The sequence below is a fragment of the Rhinoraja longicauda genome, chromosome 21, assembly GCF_053455715.1.
Source record: "Rhinoraja longicauda isolate Sanriku21f chromosome 21, sRhiLon1.1, whole genome shotgun sequence".
NCBI classification, from domain to species: domain Eukaryota; kingdom Metazoa; phylum Chordata; class Chondrichthyes; order Rajiformes; family Arhynchobatidae; genus Rhinoraja; species Rhinoraja longicauda.
The window spans coordinates 13,625,871-13,649,240 of NC_135973.1; the positions used below are offsets into that span (position 1 = coordinate 13,625,871).

A 23,370-nucleotide genomic window follows, 5' to 3' on the forward strand; every position below is an offset into this window, starting at 1 on the left:
GACGCTCCTTGGCTTAAGATTGATTGTAGTAGAGGGGAGAAAGCTGGAAGAGAGGTGGGGGCGTGACAAGGTTTGGCAAGTGATAGGTCAATACAGATGAGGCAATTGGTTGTACAAAAGGCTAGAGATGAAAAGTGAGAGATAAGGAGCTGAGGATAGAAGAAACGCGAATGTGAAGTCAGAAGAAGAAATTTAGATAGAAGGGGAAATGGAGAGAGGGGGCGCATCGGGTGGGGCACATGGAAGAGAGGGGGGGAAATGGGGAAGGTTATTTGTAAGTTAGTTATCTAAAATTGAAGAATTCAATGTGCAGAACAATGTTCACTTCATACCATTTCTTCCCCACCAATCATATTTACTCTGGCTTCGCATTGCGCGCCATTCCTATCCTTATGTCCCACTTTTTGTCTTTTTCATCTCTGGCCTTTGTCCATCCAGCTACCCACCAAAGCTCCCCTCACTTGTATCCAATATGGCCTTGTTCCTGAAATTCACTCCGGCAACACGATCGATGGTTACTCCCCGTACCAGCAGCGATGCCCCTCGCTCGGAGCCGCCTTTTGGCCGCCCACTGACCTACAGCGATCGAGGAAGGATGCCAGCCTCACGCTGAACATGTTCGGCCCACAATGACTGTGTCTTTCCAGTGACTGCTGTCAGTGATTTTAGCCATGTCCGTGTAAACTCGGCGTGGATCTAGCGCTGTTTACATATGGGCCCAAGAGCCAATAAAGAAAACAGGTGCAACCTGTTAAGTCCCACTATTGTTCCCTTAAGTGGTGGAACAGGTCCCTCAATTACTATCAACATATATGGACGAGCAGTAAGTTCTAGCCTTGCAAGTGGTGTCCACGCCTCTTAACTATCTGCATATCGTTTCTTTCATCTCTCGAGTTCCTTGATCGATAGCTCAGTCAACTCGTGGATGTAAAGTAGCTACCCAGGAGACTAGGGAGTGGACGCAGGAGTTTGCCCCCAGGGCATGAGTCCGGCAATCGAGGCGGAGGACCAAAAGCAATCTCACACTGAGACCCAGCGCTCAGTTGCCCCACTTCCCAGGCATCGCCCCCTTCTTCAGCAACTCGGTGACCCTCGCTCCCCACACAGGTAGGTTCAACTATTTAATACAGGAGACGACAGAAAGTAATCCGTGCTAAAATAATATTAAAAGAGAAGGTTTTTTTTTGGGGGGGGGGAGAGAGAGAGAGAGAGAGAGAGAATGACCCGAAGTTATTAGTGCAAACATCATTACTAACTTGTTTATCATTTGGTTGATTTTTATTTTGTGAAACAAAAATGTATATGATCGACATGGAGTTTCTAGAAAACTTTCGTAAAACACCGGAAGCTAAAGCGTCTGCAATTTTTTTCTTAAATAACGACGGTCAAGGGGAAAGAAAACACTTCTGAAACTACCAACATTTTGGGCAATTAAACAATTCTGATTAAAAGTTTAAATCGAATTTATATACAGAAACGGTTGAATCAGAGTGCAGCCTCAACCCCTGTTTTGCTTTCTGCCTAATGGGTCCCACCGTTCCTGGCCATGTTTGTAATCTTGCCCAGTTGTTTATTCTCCAAGTGTAGCTTGTCTCGGTCTGGGTGCCGTTTCCTCGCTGCCGGCTGATAGATTACTCTTTACAATCCCATCAACCGCGGGGGGCGATAGGCTCTTGTCAAGGTCTAGCGCCTGTTTTACGCCTCACCCAATTTTACTCACGATATTTCGACCCTCTCCCGCCCCTTTCCTACCTGGCTAAACTAGGTTGCAGTCGGGGTCACAACAATGTAGGCGTGGAAAGATGGAGGAGTTTCGATACGGAGGTTGTAGAAAGGAGAGGGAGGTTAGAAGGATGGTGGGAGAAATTTGAGATGGACATTGAGAGGGAAGGCGGTAGATGGGCCAAGGAAGTTGTAGAGAGGAGGGAGATGTGAAGGAGAGATGCTTTGTGAAGGGAGAGAATGACCGACAGTTGAAGAAGAGAAGGGAAGATAGAAGACGGGGGTCGGTGGAGGAGTGGGGACTCTGCTGGTCAGTTGACAACCTCTTCCTGTGGCAGGGTGGTCGCCATGGAATCGGGGACAAAACGACTGAAGGAGAAGATCAAGGAGACGCTGCCAGTGACGGGGCCACAAGCAGAAAGCATCTCCGAGCTGATACGATGGTACTGCTTCAATACTAACACCCACGGCTGCCGCAGGATTGTGGTGTCGAAAGGGCGGCTGCGCCGGGGAATCTGGCTGGTGCTGACCTTTGGTGCGGTGGGCATCATTATTTGGCAGTGCGCTCTCCTCATCGCCTCCTACTACACTGCTTCCGTCACCATCACCGTCCAGTTCCAGGAGATGACCTTCCCCGCCGTCACCATCTGCAACATGAATCCATACAGGTTAGTTCCTCAAACTCTCGCTAACTTCGCACACTCTCGGTCCAAAATAAATCCCTATTTGTTTCTCAGCAGGATCTCCCAAACCCAAAGTCGTAGCTATTGAAGCGGAGTTGCTGTGTAAATTGGAATACCAGGCAACTGCATTGGAAGATCCCAGAAGATCACAGTGGGTGGTGGGTTTATAGAACGAGCTGCCTGGGGATAGACACGAAATGCTGGAGTAATTCGGCGGGACCGGCAGCATCCCTGGAGACAAGGAATCGGTTCCCTTCCCTTTTCTCCAGAGATGCTGCCTGTCCCGCCGAGTTACTCCAGCATTTTGTGTCTGTCTTCGGTTTAAACTAGCATCTGCAGTTCCAGATTTGAACATCATACGTTCAAATCTTCAGAGTGCAACTTAGATCCACAACCTCCTCCCATTTGGGGAAGGGGTTCGTTCACTATGAATGGTGTGTATCTTACAGATCACACTCGCACCCTTTCTTACTGGACCCCAAACTTGGCACTAGATGTATGACGACGCTGGAATCTATTATTGGAAGAGTACTTGTGAAATCATAGTCGATTAAACAATCAATATGACAAAGGAGATGATGTTTGACAAAGCTGTTGGAAAATTTGGAACGTGCAAAAACATAATATGAATAACAGAGAAACGATAGAAATAATATTGCCTGGAAATGCAGTCGTTTTTATATTATATAATATAAAAACGACTGCATTTATAGACAATATTGTCTATTGTCTATAAATGCAGTCGTTTTTATATTATATTTTCACTCTGAAACAATTGGATTATTAGCTTCTCCCACAATCTCACCACGCACATACAGGGGAGAGGAAATTTTCAATGCCCAATTAATCTGTCAATCCACCGGTCTTTGGGATGTGGGAGGAAACCGGAGCATCCGGAGGAAACCCCATGGTCACAAGGAGAACGTGCAGACTCTCCACAGACAGGCCAGGGGGTTCAGCATTGAACCAGGTTGCCTGAACTCTACCAGCTGGGTCACCGTGCTACCCTTTTCCAAGTGCACGTGATAGATTACACAATATATGGCCTCACATATTTGCTGTAGTATATGTTGGCCTGGTTGACAGGCTGGCTATGATAAACAATAGGTGAACTAAATTAATTATTTTCAGTTTGATAAGCCAATATTATTTCGGCTCCAAAGGTGTCGATACAGGTCTCTTGGCTATTTACCATCTAAATTATATTAATGACCGAGTTTAGGGGGACTGCGTTAACGCATTCAAACTTGACGACAAACCAAAACAGGTAGTAGTCGGAACTATGAAGAGTTTACATAGAGGCCACCAAGGAATATAGACGAACGAGTAGGCGACCAAGCGAATCAATATGGAGGTCAAGTACGGATTTTCATTGCAGGTAGAAAACGGAATAGGCATATATGGTTAAAATAGTGTTATCTTGGAGAAGAACCGCGTTTAATACATTCTGGTGCCTTGGCCGATCAACAAAATCTTGCTGAGCATTTTATTCTCCCGAGCTCTGACTTTCCAGTGTACACAAATACTGAAGTGGCGTCAACCATCACACGACGCGCAAAATTAGTTTTCAGTAAGATTTTCATTCTTGTTTGTCTGAAAACGAAATGCTACAGCATATCAACTTGGTTTTACAGACGGTTTCTCTGAACCCGGGCTAATTAAAGGGTATTTAACCCGTGTCTCCGTCCTCAATAGGCTCTCAGACCAGAACAAGGGGCCACAGTTTAAGAATAAGGGGTAGGCCATTTAGAACTGAGATGAGGAAAAACTTTTTCAGTCAGAGAGTTGTGAATCTATGGAATTCTCTGCCTCAGAGGGCAGTGGAGGCCAATTCTCTGAATGCATTCAAGAGAGAGCTAGATAGAGCTCTTAAGGATAGCGGGTCACTCTCGTTTTCCTCGCCTTGGGAGTATTCCAGGATACTGCTTGTCTCACATTTCGCTGCTCACAACTGCGTTGGAGAGGTCATCTAACTGCACACCAGATTTTATCTGCCTTTACTTGAACTTGAAAATGTCAGTGTACCGCAGGCTTCGCCAACGCACAGGCACTGAGAAATGGCACGGAATGCAAGAGTAACTCAGCGCGTCACGCAGCGTCGCTGGAGAACATGGATAGGCGATTGAAGTTTGAAGAAGTGTCCGACCCGAAACATGAGCTACCCATGTTCTCCGGCGATGCTGCCTCACCGGCCGAATTAATGCAGAGTTTTGTGTATTTCCTTGGTCAACCAGAATCTGCACTTCCTTGTTTCTAATCGTTGTGAGATAGCTTACCCACACCCGGCCCGGACAGGGTGCCCATTTCCAGACAGACTCGCACGCACACGCACACACTCGCGCGCGCACACACACACACACACACACACACACACACACACTGACTTTTTAAAGAGTTGAGCGAACACATCACACTCGCAGGAACTGGCACCACATCAAAATAGAATGGCCAGACGAAAAGCCGAAATGTTAGTTTTGCAGGGAAACTAAGAGACAGTGAATGCCTCCCGTCCCTCTATCCTCTAATATAGTACAGTCAAGGCTTAGATCGGTGGATCTCACGGGCTTTACTGGTGCGTTCTATTTGGGGACGCGAGGGAATTGGAAATTGTTTAGTACCAGCATCAACAGTGACATTGCTGAAAATGTTGGAGTGGGCTGTGTAGCGTGTGATCCGCTCATGCGAATTGAGCCTCAATGCGTGGTGAATATAGGGAGCAGTTACCGTGGAGCGATGGTTCCCAAATTCCCCTCATGTTCTGAGGTTCGTTGGTGAGATACGATGCTTTGATCCATCGGTAGCTCCATCACAGCTGGATCTAGATGTGTACTGGGTAACATGTGGCTTGGACATGTAGGAAATGCAGGCTCCCCCCCCACCCAATAACTATCGTAAAATATCTCAGCAACTCAGCAGGTCAGGCAGCATCTCTGGAGAGAATGAATGGGTGACGTTTCGGGTAGAGACCCTTCTTCAGACTGGTTACCCTAGTGTGTGGGTCAGTGTATGGATCGCTGGTCGGCGAGGGCTCGGTGGGCCGAAGGACCTGTTTCCGCGCTGTATCTTTAAACTCTAAACTCTTCCATACACGCGCAGACCACCGTATATCTGTTGCCACCACCCTAGATTTGCTCCTGTCTCCCTGCAGATACAATGAAACGAGACATCTCCTTGAGCGACTGGACCGGGAGACTCTGATCGCCATCAAAGAGCTTTACCGCTCCTCGAACAGTTCGGCCCGGGCTCGGCGAGAAGCCGTCGAGGCGCCTGTGGACGGGTTGTTCCGCACCATCCCGCTGCTGCGGATGGAAGTTGGTCAGGGTTACACCATCCTGTCTGACCTCGTCACCAAGAGTCACCGCAGATACAACGGGACATTCAGAACCCGATCCATAGCGGGGAGCCGCTCTCTGAATCGAGCCAAAACCATCGGCTTCAAGCTGGTGAGTTTGTCCACTCAGACGCTGAAGGGTGAGTGGGGACCGCGTAATACACTGGGTAGAGTGTCTGAAGAAGGGTCTCGACCCGAAACGTCACCCATTCCTTCTCTCCCGAGATGCTGCCTGACCTGCTAAGTTACTCCAGCACTTTGTGAATAAATACCTTCGATTTGTACCAGCATCTGCAGTTATTTTCTTATAATACACTGGGTCTACTCTGGGTCCGGGAGCCGGTGAGGACATCTTGGAGATTTAGCTGTAGTTTAGTTTCGTTTAGTTTAGAGATACAGCGTGGAACCAGACCCTTCGGCCCACCTAGTCCACATCGACCACCCACCCGTTCACACCAGATCTATGTTATCCTACTTTCTTATCCACTCCCCACAACACTAGGGACAATTTAAAGAGACAAATTAACCCTACAAACCAGCCAGTCGTTGGGATGTGGGAGGAAACCGGAGCACCCGGGAGGAAATACAGGCGGTCACAAGGATCACAAACGGATAACAATAGCAAGGTTTTTATTCACAAAATGCTGGAGTAACTCAGCAGGTCAGGCAGCATCTCAGGAGAGAAGGTATGGGTGATGTTTCGGGTCGAGACCCTTCTTCAAACTGATGTCAGGGGGGCTGGACAAAGGAAGGATATAGTTGGAGACAGGAAGATAGAGGGAGATCTGGGAAGGAGGAGGGGAAGAGAGGGACAGAGGAACTATCTAAAGTTGGAAACTTATTCCTTCTCTCCCGAGATGCTGCCTGACCTGCTGAGTTACTCCAGCATTTTGTGAATAAATACCTTCGATTTGTACCAGCATCTGCAGTTATTTTCTTATACTACTTAGATAACAATAGCAGCCGAGGTCAGGATCGAACCCGGGTCTCTGGCGGTTGTATTGCAAGTTCTCCGAGGGATGGCTTGCTTATCTGTCGTTTCCCTCTCTGACAGTGCGAGAAGAAACACGACGAGTCCACCTGCGACATCTACACGTTCAACTCGGGCACGACCGCCATCCAGGAGTGGTATCGGCTCCACTTCCTCAACATCATGGCGCAGGTGCCCGAACGAACCAAAGTGCAGATGGGCTACTCCTCCCATGACCTCATACTGTCCTGCTCGCTCCAGGGACAGCGCTGCGACTCAAGGTCAACACAAGCTCGTGAATACACTGAATACTGTATATACATATATATATATATATATATATATATATATATATATATGTACTCAGCTGTAACTAACCAAGAAATGCACGTCGGTGGGAAATGTTGCTTTATAGGTTGGCATCGGTCCATATACAGTTCCACAGAGAGGAAAGCACAATGAAAGGACTGTTCCGGGGGGGGGTTATAGGAGAGCAATCCTATGGGGCATGTATAAGGAGGGGCAGTTCAAATAGGATGTCAACACTTTCGGAGAGGCAGCATGGAGCGTGCATTTTCAGTACGCTCTACTGTTGGAAGAATTGAATCAGCTCTGCCCTGTTACAGTGGCAGCGCTGAATAGGTAGGGACAAAACTGATTGCTTACGGCACTGAGGGATTGAGGAGGGGTGGAGTAATACCTGGGAGGAGGTAGCGTGGGTCTATTTGAGAGAGCACTATGCGCTTGGGTAGAGAGCGATGAGCGAGCATATTTGTATGGCCTGATATTCTGAGGGGTGTCACTGTGGGATCACTGCAATGTCAGATGAACATCGAGATAGTGTTGTGCAGATGGGGAAGGTTATGAAGTTTACAAGTTATAGGAGTAGAAGTAGGCCATTCGGCCCTTCAAGTCTGCTCCGTTATTCAATCATGGCTGATCTCTGCCTCCTAATCCCATTTTCCTGCCTTCTCCTCATAACCCTTGACACCCGTTCTATCAAGAATTTGTCTATCTCTGCCTTAAAAATACCAACTGACTTGGCCTCCGAGCCAAGGAGCACTGGGTAGAGCACTTAATTTTTGAAGTCGCTTTTCTGATGTTAAAGGTCTGAGGGAGAGAGAGAGGGAATGGAGTACCGTATCAGGTGGAGTACTGAATCAGAGGAAACCCTGCCTCCTCCTCCACCTGTTTCTCTGTGCCCCACCTATTTCTTCCCTCCCCCTCCTAAATTCCTTCCTCTGGCTTCACTATTCGCAACTTTTCAATCCTACCTCACACGTTCTGTTTTGATCTCTGGCATTTGTTTCAGCCATCTGCCTATCAAAGCCCCCTTTGCCTCTCAAAACCCCCTGTCAACTTATAACCTGCCATGCTTTGTCCAGCCTCTGTTCTTTTCCAGCTTTTTCCCTCCCCCCTCCCCTTTATAATCAGTCAGAAGGGTCCCAAAACATCACCCAACCATGTTCTCCAGAGATGCTGCTTGACCCGTGGAGTTACCCCAACACTTTGTGTCTTTTTATGCAAACCAGCATCTTCTACAGTGGAAATAATCTCACTTTATTAACTGCAACAAATTACCTTACCAGCCCAGACACTTCAATAAGGTATCTTCTCAATCTATTGCACTTTTGAGTTAGCTGCACTTTTTGTAGAGAGAATATTCCAAGGCCGATATCCCAATGTGAATCTTTCGGATAATCAACCCTCCTGACCAGTTGCCCCTTCCTGTGGTTCCTCCTGAAATACTGTAATTCTAGCAGTCTCACCTAGTCCTGTGCACTGATGAGGTTTGTCTCCCTATCTCAGGAACTTTAGCCTCATGCATCATCCCCTGCATGGAAACTGCTTCACATTCAACGGCGGAGAAGGCAGCGGCACTCTGAGGACCAACAGCGGAGGCAGTGAAAATGGTAAAGTTAGGGCAGCACTCTGAAAGGTTAAAGACAGACACATAAAGCTGGAGTAACTCAGCCGGTTAGGCAGCATTTCTGGAGGATATGGATAGGCGACGTTTTGGGTTGGGAACCTTCTTCAGTGCAGACCTAAAATGGTGCTATCCACGTCCTCCTGAGATGCTGCCCGACCAGCTCAGTTACTCCAGCACTTTGTGTCTTTATTTTGTAATCCAACATTATTATTAAATCCAATTATTATTATTAAAGAGGTAATAACGGTGCATTTGGATAGCAGTAAAAGGATAAGTCCAAGTCAGCATGGATTTATGGAAGGGAAATCATGCTTGACTAATCTTCTGGAATTTTTTGAGGATGTGACAAGTAAAATGGATGAAGGGGAGCCAGTGGATGTAGTATATCTAGACTTTCAGAAAGCCTTTAATAAGGTCCCACACGGGAGATTGGTGAACAAAATTAGAGCACATGGTATTGGGGGTAGGGTGTTGACATGGATAGAAAATTGGTTGGCAGACAGGAAGCAAAGAGTAGTAGTAAACTGGTCCTTTTCAGAATGGCAGGCAGTGGCGAGTGGAGTGCCGCAAGGCTCGTGTTGGGGCCGCAACTGTTAACCATATATATTAATGATTTGGAAGAGGGAATTAGAAGCAACACTAGCAAGTTTGCGGATGACACAAAGCTGGGTGGCAGTGTGAACTGTGAAGAGGATGTTAGGAGGTTGCAGGGTGACCTGGACAGGTTGCGTGAGTGGGCAGATGCGTGGCAGATGCAGTATAATATAGATAAATGCGGGGTTGTCCACTTTGGCGGCAAAAACAAGGAGGCAGATTATTATTTCAATGCTGTTAGGTTAGGTAAGGGGGAAGTGCAGCGAGACCTGGGTGTCCTTGTACACCAGTCACTGAAAGTTGGCATGCAGGTACAGCAGGCAGTGAAGAAAGCTAATGACATGTTGGCCTTCATAACCAGAGGATTTCAGTATAGGAGTAAAAAGGTTCTTCTGCAGTTGTATAGGGCCCTGGTCAGACCACATCTGGAGTATTGTGTACAGTTTTGGTCTCCTAATTTGAAGAAGGATATCCTTGTAATTGAGGCAGTACAGCGTAGGTTCACGCGATTGATCTCTGGGATGGCGGGACTGTCGTATGAGGAAAGATTGAAAAGACTAGGCTTGTATTCACTGGAATTTAGAAGGATGAGAGGGGACATATAAAATTATAAAAGGACTGGACAAGCTAGATGCAGGAAAAATGTTCCCAATGTTGGGCGAGTCCAGAACCAGGGGCCACAGTCTTAGAATAAAGGGTTGGCCATTTAAAACTGAGGTGAGAAGGAACTTTTTCACCCGGAGAGTTGTGAATTTGTGGAATTCTCTGCCACAGAGGGCAGTGGAGGCTACATCACTGGATGGATTTAAGAGAGTGTTAGATAGAGCTCGAGGGGCTAGTGGAATCAAGGGATATGGGGAGATGGCAGGCATGGGTTCTTGATTGTGGAATATCAGCCATGATCACAATGAATGGCGCTGCTGGCTCAAAGGGCCGAATGGCCTCCTCCTGCACCTATTTTCTATGTTTCTAACATCTGAAGTTCTAAGTGCCTAAAAACCAAAGACAACTTGCCTTCAATTTATTTTGTAGATGGATTTATTTTAAATGGTTACTGGTGGTCGCCACTGACGGAGGACCTGTTTCTGTGCTGCAATTATGATTCTAAACATTTAATTGATCCACTGCAGCATTTTGATCTTCAAGGCGATTGGGTGAAGCTTACTCTTTGCAATGGTCTTCCAATTGGGATTTAACCTTTACTAGAGTACTTTTGATGACGTTTCCACACTACTCTGGATCCCCCAGGTGACATTGGCCTTTCAGTCTGGCTCTTTGGATGGAGGAAGAACCCTTTCCCTGGTTTCTTAGATGGAGTTCATCCTTTATGCTGGATCCCTGGGTGGGTTTACACTTTACTGTGGTTCCTCGGGATGCGACGTTTTACCTTCTTCAGATTATCACAAAGAAAATAGGAGCAGGAGAAGCTCCTAGCTGCACTTGGATCCAGAATAAAAGCCAGGCAGCGTCCAAGTGCTCAATAAATGGAGGCATAAAGGACTGCAGATGCTGGAATATTGAGTAAAAACACAAAGGGCAGGAGTAACTCGGCGGCTCAGGCAGATCTGTGGAGGGAATAGATCAGCAGCATTTCACGTCAGGAACCTGCAGTTTGAAGAAGGGTCTCGACTTGAAATGTCACCTATCCATTACCTCCACATATGTTGCCTGACCTGCTAAGTGCATCACACTCTATAATATTACTACAATCTAATCTCATGCTCTGGTCTATAGCATCCCCCTAATTTTAATCCGACTCTTCCTTCACTGGGTTCTGATGGGAAATCAAACACCCACACTACATCCATGATTCAGAAGTCCATGGGTTCATGCCCAACAACAGAGATCTTAACCCATCATCCAGGTTGACATCCCTAGTGTAGTGAGAGAGAGTGTGTTGTAGGGACTGTCATCCAATGTCAGAGTTGGTTTTTTTTGTTCAATCTTTCTATGCAAAAATTGGTTGCTGCCTTTACTACCTACAACATAACTGAGTAGAGAGCTCTGTGACCTACTCAAATATGACTTTCCTCTTCTACTATTTCACAGGCCTGAAGATGACTCTGCACATGGATGAGAATGAGTACAATCCATATCTCGCCACCTCAATGGGTGCTAAAATTGTCGTTCACGATCAGAATGAGCAGCCCTTCATTGAAGATGTGGGGATCGAGATTCAGACAGCAACCCACACGGCCATTGGGCTTGACCTGGTACTCCTCCCAATGGGGAATTACCCCATCCACAACTAACACAACACAGCAGCTGTTAACTGAGGTTCAAGATGCCATTACCAAACTTTGTAGTGTTCAACAAGGTCAATTTTGCAGAGTGCCTAAAAACATCAGCAAAGAAAAGGGAAGGCCTTTCTTTGCTGATGTTTTTAGGCACTCTGCAAAATGGCCAAGGATTCTTTAGGGAACTGGCAAAACCACAATGGTGCAAGTTAGAAAAAAAGCATCTATTAAAATTAAGAAGAGAAGTAAACACAAAGAAAGAAAAATTAAGCAATAAATACCAGTGGTCATCTCTCAATGGCATTGCAGATTGGGGCAGGCTCAAGAGACAAGGAGATGCTTTGGGCGATGGATGGTTGGAGGAATAAAGTAATTAGGTGAGGTTATGAGTTACTGTGATAATTGTTAACTGAATTATGCCGGAATACAGTGGTGAGACCCACTGTCTGCATTGTGGCCACAGAGATAGCAACAGAAGCAGCAAAAGGGCAAACTGTAACAGATACTCTACAATACATGTAAATGTGAGGTGCTCTATGTTGGATCTGAAATAGAATATAGTACATTCGTAATGATGAGAAGCTATAGGTAATGGATGTTCAAAGAGTTATGAGGGTTATGGTCATTCATGCCCGGAGCATCAGGGATTTGAAGTTAGACTCTAGCTTTACGATACTGTAGTTGGAGTATTGTGAGCATTTCTAAACACCTCTTCATGTTGAGAATGCACATAACTATTACCGTAGGTTATATCATGTTATTCAAGAATACAACTATATTCTGCATTATTTAAATGGTTTAGGTGTATCTAATTAAAGTTTGCAAGATATTAAGCAGAATTGAGAAAGGTGGATAGCTAAAAGCTATTTCTGTCCATTTGCAAGCCTAGAACTAAGGGGCTTTAGCCTAAAAAATTGAGATGGGCAGTTGAGATACATTTTTACATGCAGAGCATGGTGGTAACTCAAGTGGCAGCTGTCTATACTAGTTGTGCATTTTACATCTGAAGTTGATAGATTTTTGTTAACCGCTGAGACATGAGGAAATTGAGGCTTATGGAGTTGGATCACAGAGCACTGGTTAGACTGATTAACAGGACAAACTCAAGGGGCTAAATAGCCCATACCTATTCCCATGTTCTGAACGTAGGTAGAGAAGTGGGGAGATGTTGCCTGGATGATTTTCCAAGAAGGTAGGGGATGATCAATGGGTGGAAGTGAGGATGAGGTAGCTGGATGGGTGAGTTTGAGAAGTGCGGAAGGTGACAGGTCCAATTCAGATCTGTTGCTCGGTGATATTATGTGGATAATCTAGTTGAATTGAATTGAATACTTTATTGTCACATATGACAAGTCACAGAGAAATCCTTTGCTTGCATACCCAAGGTATGCAAATAGTCGCTGATAAAGGGCGCTTACAAAGTTACAAATTCTCCCTCACGCCAGGTCCCCCTTTGTTCTTCCCCCCATCCCTCGTCCCTCATGGCGGTTCCCCCACGCCGGGTCCTCCATTGGTCTTCCCCGTCCCTCACTGGCAGTCCACCCATCCTCCTTTGTTCCTTCCCTCGGCAGCGGCATCCTCACTTCCACGTGTCCGTCCTCGTCCATCAGTCAGTGCCATCACCAACCTGTCCACTAACGCTGCCGGGCCCTCTAAGGAAGCCACCGTGGTGCCATGTTACCTCAACAGTTGCTTCATTCCGTGTGCAAACACAGAATATAGTTTTAAATCTCTGCTGATGTGAAAACCGTGCACAGGATAAACAAAACAAAATCTTCACTGATTGCAAGGCTGTTTTTTAGGGGGGGGTCTCTGTCGGTCACTTGCCGTTGACCTCTCTGCAGACTCTTGCCATTGCATTGCCTTTCAATTAATACTCCTTGATGGTGTTTCAGACTGTATTGCAGAGGCTGAGTAATCCATACAGTGGCTGTACAACAGATGGACTCAATGTGCCTGTGGCAAACATCTACAACAAAGCCTACTCTTTGCAGGTAAGGCATTAATGCAAACTTAAGAAGAAGATTCTTTAGTTTCCGAAGAAACATCCTAGCCTAAAACATTCCGTCAATTTCCCTCCACAGTTGTGCCTAACCCATTGAGGTCCCACAGCAGTCTTCTTTGTTTTGTTCAAGATTCCGGCATTTGCATTGTGTCTCCATTGCAAATTTATATTGGAAAGCAAGAGAGCAGATTAACCCAGCTAATTCCTTTTGTCCACACAGATGTGTCTGCACTCATGCTTTCAGATGGAAATGGTTCGATGCTGTGGGTGTGCCCACTATGAGAAGCCACTACCTGCAGGAGCGGAGTACTGCGACTACACAAAGTACCCAGGCTGGAGTGAGTTCACATTTGCTACTGATAAATATCTTTAGTTTAGTTTAGAGATAGGAACAGCATGAATAATGTTCCATGCAAGATAAAGCCAGTAAAGTCCGATTAAAGATAGTCTGAGGGTCTCCATTGAGGTGGATAGTAGTTCAGACTGCTCTCTATAGACTATAGAAACGTATAAGATTATTAAGGGGTTGGACACATTAGAGGCAGGAAACATGTTCCCAATGTTGGGGGAGTCCAGAACAAGGGGCCACAGTTGAAGAATAAGGGGTAGGCCATTTAGAACAGAGATGAGGAAAAACGTTTTCAGTCAGAGAGTTGTGAATCTGTGGAATTCTCTGCCTCAGAAGGCAGTGGAGGCCAATTCTCTGAATGCATTCAAGAGAGCCAAATCTGGTAGAAATTGTTGAAAGCTAGGAGTATGGGACAAGGAGACAGAGCAGAATGGGGCAATTCATGAATACATTGAGCAAAGCACAAAGTGCTGGAGTAACTCAACGGCTCAGGCAGCATCTGCCTGATGTGGGAAGGAACAAAGGAGGACTCGGCCGGGGAGGATCGCCGTGAGGGGAGGGGGAAGAACAATGGGGACCTGGTGTGGGGGGGGTGTTACATGAGGGGGGGGGGGAGGGGGAGAACAAAGGGGGACCTGGTGTGGATACCATGTATACTTTGTAACTTTGTCCGTGTCCGTATGTGACGACTATTTGCATATCTTGGGTCTGCAAGCAAGGAATTTCACTGCGACTTGTCACATGTGACAATAAAGTATTAATTAATTCATTAATTTATTCATCTGTCATGGGAACAGCCAGGTGACATATTGTGTCAGGAACCAAAACGTTGCCTGTGCATTCCCTCCACGGATGCTGCTGAGCCTCTGAGTTACTCCAGCACTTTGTGTTTTGTTCAAGAATCCAGCATCTGCAGTTCCATGTGTTTCTACTGAGTACATTGTTTTGTTAAAGTTTGTATCTTTTCATCGCAATGTTGCTGCTGTCTTGGATCATGCCTTACTTGATTGGTATGGCTGTCAACTGTCAAATTAGCCAACTCTCTCAAAGCTTGTGATCATGCAAAACCCGACATTCAAACTTGCTTTTTAATGAAACTGCTGTGTCAATGGAAATGACATCCAAGAATGCTGAAGAGACTGTTTGAGAACAAGTCAGTGTACTTACTCTCGAACGTTCAGTCATATTCTATTAACACGAAGCACTAAAAGTTAATGTCAATAGCCGATGACCAGTGAAAGAAAAAGTAGAGACCATCACTAGTGCTCCAAAGCCTGAAAAATATATCGAAGGGCATTCATAGGCATGGTTGCAATGTAAGACATACTTAACAAAATAAATTTTCCTTATAAAGATAGTCAAGAGAAACTCATCAATTTTACTTAACAGAGTCATGCAGTTATGGACAAATTGGGAAGAAAGCACTAGGAATTGCATATGAAAACAAAAAATTCTGTCAGTTAGTTACTGTTGATTTTTTAAATGGTGCATAGGATAACATATTATTAAGACCTGAATATGCTGTTACCTGTGTATGTGTTTGTGTGTATAGTGTAATCTGATAAACCACTACGTGATGATTTGGAAACCCCATGGGACCAGCAACTGATTCACCAAGTAATGTCCTTCCGGCTCACCAAAGCTCTCATGTTCTCTTTACATTGACAGACCTATTTCCAGTGCCCCCTCTAAACCTACCTTTGAAAAGACTGTAAAGTACTATTGCAAATAGGATCAGAAGAGAAAATAAACCCCAAATGGCATTTGAAACCATCAACAGAGAACAAACCTGAGCATCATTGGGAGAGTAAAGCTGAAGATGGTTATTTTTATTGCATTGGATGTTTTCCTCACAAAGCCAAACGTGATGCTAGGGGGAAGAGATGAAAATTTGTGCATAAAAACAAACCATTTCACAAGAATTTTTTGCTCACCGACAAACTTCGTTAAACTGGGTTGTAAGTGTACAAGTCAATATAGAAGTTAACAATAATTCTATGAAATTGAGTACATATTTTTATTTGCCGCACTCATCAGAATACTTTGGTTACCAGTACTCATCCTTGGTTACCAGTGAACATTTAGAACCATTGAATCAATGTTATAACTGATACAGATGCATGAATCAGCATGGTGAATAAACAAACCATGAAGAGGTTTTTACATCCACTTGCCCCTCTCCCATCAGGAAAAATGGTGCAGAAGTTTGTAAACGCAACTCTCCAGATTCAGGGACTGTTTCTTCCCAACTGTTATCAAGCAACTGAAGTGTCCTCTTACCAGCTAGAGTGTGGGCCTGACCATCCATCTAGCTCACTGGAGACTTTTAAATATCTTTAATCCGACCTTATCTTGCACTAAATGATATACCCTTTATCCTGTATCTGTACAATATGGATGGTTTGATTGTAATCATGTATATTCTTTTCGTTGACTGGATAGTACACAACAACAAGCTTCCCATTGTACCTCGGTACATGTGACAATAATGTGACACATGCTAGCGGTGCTGGCTTGAAGGGCCAAATGGCCTCCTCATGCATCTACTTTTTATGTAATAGAAACTCAGACTACGTTCTCAGCAAAAAAATGCCATCGTTGACAATTCTGGAAATGTTTTAATCATAAATGACTTTTAAAACCAAGAGTGACAATACATCACTCTATGTTATCTCAGGTGACCATGATAGAAATTCAATGCAGTATGAATCATTCACATTGTAGGGGTCACCTCCAGTGAACCACATCAGTTCCAAAGGAATGGTTCCAGAATAGAATATCAGTTATATGAACACAAAACTGACACAAGGTGAAATTAAAACTGCCACAAAACAAGGTATTGTTCAAACCGTACGGATAACAACAACTCAGATATGTATTTGTTTTCCTACAGTTTCCTGCTATTATAGACTGCGCAACCAATTTATTCAAGAGAAACTGGCTTGCCAGAAGATTTGCCCACCTGCCTGTCAGTAAGTTCCTCAGACCTGATAATCCTGTTTACTCCATCAAGATACCTCAACGGATAAAAAGGATTTCCCACGATTTGTACTTGTCCTTTGCTCAGCATTTGTTACAGTCTGTAGATCATCACAATCGTTGAGCATTTGGTCAATGTGTTCCCTATATAACAACTGCTCATAGATCCCTTCTAATCCAGCATCCAACCTTTTCCAGCCCTTCTTGAGACTGGGTTTGGTCATTTTTGCCAGTCGCACCCAGTAGGTTTCCTACATCAAGGCTGTTGTTGGTGTCCAATTCATTTATATTTGTGGTTGAGCTGGTGGTGCAAGCAAGAATCCCAGTTATTAGCTCAAACTTTGTAGTCTTGAGTTGATCAGTGCCAATCCTCCTAGACTTATTATCAAGTCATTGTCCATCCCTGTGGACATGGCGTCCTGTTGGACGAGCTGCCCAAGCAACACTGGCTCCTCTGGAACTAAATCTGGTTAGTGCTGGTCATTCTAGAACACAGGCAACCCAAGAATCAAAAAGAGTGAATTTCTTTTCCAAATTTGATCAAAGTTTAAAGGCACAAATGCCACAATTTCACAGCTCACATTGTTACATCAGTCACTGCCTTCCTGCTGTTTCCTCTTGTGGATCACACACGGTGTCCTGAGTGACCAGTCATTGCTGGTCTCTGAGTAGCAGAGTCCACTCATTGTCACCATCTGGACCTAAATCACCTTCAATCCTACTTTCTGTAAAACCAATGGATCTTATGTCCACTTCAATGCCTGTACCATTGGGCCTTATATTCAAACCACGGTGGTCCTCTGTGCTTTATACCTAGTCAATGCCGGTGCCTCAATACCTTATGAACACCCAATGCTCATGCTTTTACAGCCAGTGTCCAGTCAATGTCAATCCCACTAAATGTGGTTTTCATTCAATTTTAATGTTCAGTCTGTTTCAACCACCCTCGAACAAATGTTCAAACCCTGGATGCTCTAGACGTTGTATCCCATTAGTGCTGATTCTTCTGGCATGACATATGAAACATTGTGGGTCATTATAAGGGGGTAAATGTAACCACAATCTAATCAACGTTGGTCCCATTGTAACCAATGCCTAATTTTCCAACGTTGCCCATTTATATGCGTTAATAAATCGGACATTGAATGACCTGTGGATTTGAATGCTTTCTCCACAGTTCTAAGGAATGGGCAATGACTCTCAGTATTGCACAGTGGCCCTCAACACCATCTGAGGTGAGTAACGTCATCCAGGAGATATCTGATACTTCATAATATGTAGAGGTCATCACGCCTGCTTGAAGGGGTAAACTTGGTGGGCAGACATGTTTGTAGAAATACAATGGTGCCCTCATTCACAAGTACATGTAGATTAGATGAGATTGGGTCAGTTTATTCTCATATAAAACAGGATGTAATCAAATTCCTTGTTCTTATGAAGATCGCCAAAGCAAACAATAAACATAAAGTAATGAAAATGAAACAATAAATACCATGACGAGTGCAAAACAGCAGCATGGTATAAGCTTATAGTGCAAAATCCGAATGTTGCAAAAGGATATTCAAGTACAATTAAAGATGATGGCACAGTCAAGAAGCGGTTGCACCAGAGACGCGGGTTCCATCCTGACTATGGGTGCTGTGTGAACATTCTCCCTCTGACCGCCTGGGCTTTTTCTGGTTGCTCCGGTTTCCACCCATACTCCAAAGACGCACAGATTTGGAAGTTACTTGGCTTTGGTAAAATTGTAAATTGTCACTAGTGTGTAGTGTACACTGGTGATTGTTGGCCAACACGGACTCGGAGGGCTAAAGGGCCTGTTTCCGTGCTGTATCGCTGAAGTCTAAAGACTAAAGTCTGCAAAAACGGAACAACCACAAAAGATAGAGTTGAAAAGTGTAACTGCATGCTTAATCAAGTCAGCCACACCCAGACACATTAACACAGAGTTGCTGAACCACTGCTGTTTGCACATTCTCAGACAACACAGACAAACCTGCTCTTGTGTCATTTATTTTCTAGGAGACAATTTTGTGAATGAAATTTTTTTCAGCGAATTTTCAAATGAATTAAGTGGGCATGTCCCTTATACGACAATATAGAGGGAGGAGAGAGAGTCAACCGATCAATGGAAAGACAGGCTTATCCATCAAGATCTTTGATGCATGGTGTATGGTGGAATTTTCTCATGCCATTGTCCTTCCTTAATAGGAGTGGATCCTTCATCTACTGAACTGGGAAAATGGGCTTAATGGAGATAAAACACTAAAAAGGTAATTTCTATTTTGAGACCCTGCTAATTTCCTATTGATATGGGATTTGTGATGAGGTGAGATTTGCAAATTCTTGATAAAACTACCTGCGAGCCAATTCATCTTCTTCTTACTTCGTAAGTCCTTGGCTCCTCTAGGGAGCATAGGCCATTGACAAATGTCCTCCACCTCACTCGATTGTTGGCGGTTCTTTCGAGATCTCCCCAGTTGAGCCCACTCCCTGACATTTCTGCCTGGCCACCTCTTCTCCAGCTGTTCCTGGGGCAACCTCTTTCCCTTTTTCCTTGGGGGTTCCATTTCAGGGCTTGCCCAGTGATGTTTGTGGCAAGTTTTCTGAGGGTGTGACCAATCCAACTCCATTTTCTCTTTCGAATTTGTAAGTCAATGGGATCCTGGCTTGTTCTTTTCCACAGGTCCACATTGCATACGTTGACTCTCATCCAGATGTTTAGGATTCTCCTGAGGCAGCCTGTTTGTTGTGTGTTTTGTTACTTTCCATGTCTCAGATCCATACAGCATCACCTGCTTCACATTTGAATTAAATATGCATATTTTGGTGTTGATTGAGATGTATTTTGAACTCCAGATCTTACTGAGCATGTTAAACACCACCCTAGCCTTATTGATTCTGCTTTTTATGTCTGCATCTGCCCCTCCGGTGGTGTCCACAACACTGCCTAGGTATGTGAATGTTTCTACCTCCTCCAGGGCAGTGTACTGCATGAGGATAGGGTTGCTGGTTTTGGAGTGGATCTTCATCACCTCTGTGCTGTATTGGGTGTAAGACCAAGTTTTGTTGCAGCTTGTAAGAGTCTGTCTGTCTTCTCCTGCATTTGTACCTGTGTGTGTGAAAGGAGAGCTATGTCGTCTGCAAAGTCAAGGTCATCGAGCTGTTCCCACATTGTCCACTGAATTCCATTTCTTTTTGCTTCAGTTGTTTCCATCATGATCCAGTCAATTGGCAGGAGGAACAGGAATGGTGACAGTAGACATCCCTGCTTGATGCCCGTCTTGACACTAAAGCTCTGGGAGAGCTGGCCTGCATGCATAACTTTGCATGAGGTTCCATCATACGAGTTCTTGATTAAGTTTATGATCTTGGTGGGAATTCCATAGTGGTCCATTAGGTGCCACAGTGTTGTCCTGTCCAAGCTGTCAAACGCTTTCTCAAAGTCGATGAAGTTGATGTACAGGGATGTGTTCCATTCAATAGACTGTTCAATGATGATGCGTAGTGTTGCTATGTGGTCTGTGCATGAGCGATCCTTCCTTCCTGTGAGCCAATTACCCATGAGTTAAAAACAAAAGAGGACAGAGGAGCAATCAGTGTCCATTGGAAGGAGACTTCATAGAACTGCTCAATTAAGAATCTGCCTTGTCATAAGTCGCCATGACTGATTTTCCAAACAGTTCAACCTTGGCACCAGCCCATTGTCTGCAGGTCTCGTTGGATTAATCAGCATCTCTGGAGATCTGGAGTGCAAGCAAGTCATTCTTAACTCCAGGAATTGCCTCAGATAAAGACCCTATGAGAGCCCAGATAGTAATTACGTATGAACTGTTCCGCTTTGCCAAGGTTATTCTTACGCACCAAGCAGCAGAACTCTTGTTATCTAAGAGATTAGGGCGCACAGTGGCGTGGAGGTAGAGTTGCTGCCTTACACCAACAGAGACCCGGGTTCGATCCATGCTACGGGCGCTGTCTGTACGGAGTTTGTATGTTCTCCCTGTGACTGCGTGGGTTTTCTCCGGATCCTCCGCTTCCTCCCACACTCCAAAGATGTCCAGGTTTGTCGGTTAATTGGTTTTGGTAAAATTGTAAATTGTCCCTAGTGTGTAGGATAGTTCTAGTGCGTGCGTGTGCATGCGTGCGTGCGTGTGCGTGTGTGTGGTTTCCACACTGCATCTCTAAACCAAACTAAAGATTAAAAGTGTGTGTGTGTCTACATGCACACTGAACTTTTTTTTCTCTCTTTTATTATATTGTTTACAGAGTACTATGTTTACATTTTCTGTTGTGCTGCTGCTGCAAGTAAGGATTTCATTGTTCTATCTGGGACATGTGACAATAAAACACTCTTGAGTCTTGAGATTAAGACACATGACAAGAAAGATAAGAGACACAAATAGTGCAAGATTGGTTTGGTCGATCAGGATTGGATTCTGTATGGGAAAGAATAGGGAGGAATCTGATCCATTGTGGATCCATGTAATGTTTTTGAACGGAAATTGCACTTCTGCACTGCAGCTATTAAACTAATTTCAAATCTACTTCATTGGCTGTTACGTGGTTTGTTGCACCCTGAGGTTATAAAAATCACAGGAACACGTGTAGGAAGGAACTGCAGATGCTGGTTTACATCGAAAATAGACACAAATGCCGGAGTAACTCAACGGGATCTCTGGAGAGAAAGAATGGGTGACGTTGACCTTCTGAAGCATGGGTCTCAACCCAAAACCTCACCCATTCCTTCTCTCCAGAGGTGCTGCCTGTCCCGCTGAGTTACTCCAGTATTTAGTGTCTACAATAGGAACACAAATCTTTTGCTGAGATCCCATGCTAGTGGAAATATTGTAGAGATTTGGGGATTTAGGTTTAGGGTTATGTTTATTAGCCCATTCAATGCAGTATGTTTCATAGCGTTATTTGCAGCGAAGTACACAGACTGCTGGTTTCATGGTTTCATTTCCATTCAACAGGGATGATCTAGCCAGCCTGGCCATCTTCTACAGAAGTCTCAATCTGAGAAACATTACCGAGACAGCTGAAAATAATGTAAGTTTGTGGATTACTATTATTACCCCCTTTTGGTTCATGTTATGAATGTTTAGCCGGGTGGAACACACAGGACCCTAGAATTGCTCTGTAGTGCGGCTGGAGGTTGGTCTTAGCTGGGAAGAGTAAATTATGATACCTTATTGTCTCATGTACCTAGGTGCAGTGAAATGCTTTGTTTTGCATATAACCCAGTAAAATCATACAGCAGACCTCACCTAGGCAGTACACAAGTATCGTCATGTTTCTGGCCGACAAAGTTACAAGAGTTCACTGAACAGCCCCATCTTCTGCCTTCCGCTGCACGTGGCTGTAAGCGGCCCCCCCGCCAGGTCCTCCTTTGATCTCGGCGCCCCACCCACTGGAGCCCCCTTCATCCTCCCCCCAACCGGGTCCCACCTTCACTCTCAGCTGCCCACCCTTTGGACCCCCTTCATCCTCAGTGCCCCCCCCCCCCCCTGTCAGGTTCCCCCTTCATTCTTCACATCCTCCCCTCACCCCCTCCCCCACCTACCGGGTCCCCACTTCGTTCTCAGTGGCAACTAATATTTAGTATTTGCTACGACTTAGACGGCTTAATTATTCAAGGCAAACCTACTCATAAACATGGAAACATCACTTGGCTGGGGCCAAGTAAGCTCCATTCATAAAATAGGCTAGACCGTGCCATTTGGAGATGTGTACCTCATGTTATCATGTGGTCTCCCTGGGCAGCAAGGCTCACAGTGGATCGTTGAGAAAAACACATAACTACAGTCTCCTATAAATGTCCTGTCTAGATTCCACGTTTACTGATACAGTTTACTTGTAGTAAGTGGCCATTAAAAAAAAACCTGTGTTATTTGCAATAATCTGATAACAAAAATAAAAGACTCATTTAGTGAGTCATGAAATTGAAAAGGAAACAGCATGGGCAGCAGGCGGGTAATGCCACAAGGGACAGTAGGGTGCAGGATTCAGGCCAGTGTCCGGCACCAAGCCCTGTTTGGAGTTCACATCATGTGCAGGGATCCTGGACGTGCTAATGCTCTCTCCACCTGTCTTGTTCTAGATTGTCACCTTACTGTCAAACTTTGGGGGGCAACTGAGCCTCTGGATGAGCTGCTCCGTTGTTTGCATTATCGAGATCATAGAGGTGTTCTTCATCGACATGTTCCTGATCGTGGCGCGGAAAGGGGTTCGGACGGCACGCAAGTGGTGGCGGAGGGAGACGGAAGAGGGGGAGCCCTCTGCAGCCAGCAGCACAGATCATGGGTCCCCGGTCTTCCTTGGCGACGAAGACCCACCGACCTTCAACGCTGCGCTCCAGCTTCCCCGTGCTCACGCCCCGGACATGCTGCCTCCCACCTATGAAACGCTGAGGATACGCAAAGATTTCCTCATAGGCACGCCGGCTGTGGTGTCCAGCAGCATTGCATGGGTGTCTGGGGACGTCAGCAGCCCAGTCGCACAACAGGACAATGCGGGGGAGTAGTGAATCAATGCAGGAGGCACAAGCCAATTCATTGTCAGCAAGCTAGA

The 23,370-nt window shown here is 45.2% G+C and overlaps 1 protein-coding gene across 1 annotated transcript; it reads left to right on the forward strand.

Annotated features, from left to right (window-relative positions):
* The first annotated feature begins 1,001 nt into the window (after positions 1-1,001).
* On the forward strand, positions 1,002-23,333 carry LOC144604250 (epithelial sodium channel subunit gamma-like). The gene is made up of 13 exons (XM_078418483.1): positions 1,002-1,107; positions 2,061-2,390; positions 5,554-5,848; positions 6,791-6,987; positions 8,516-8,619; positions 11,280-11,443; positions 13,363-13,461; positions 13,693-13,810; positions 16,715-16,793; positions 17,978-18,035; positions 19,012-19,073; positions 21,774-21,849; positions 22,901-23,333. Exons 2-13 carry the CDS (start codon positions 2,071-2,073, stop codon positions 23,321-23,323), a joined length of 1,995 nt encoding a protein of 664 aa, XP_078274609.1. The 5' UTR covers positions 1,002-1,107; positions 2,061-2,070; the 3' UTR covers positions 23,324-23,333.
* The last annotated feature ends 37 nt before the right edge of the window (positions 23,334-23,370 follow it).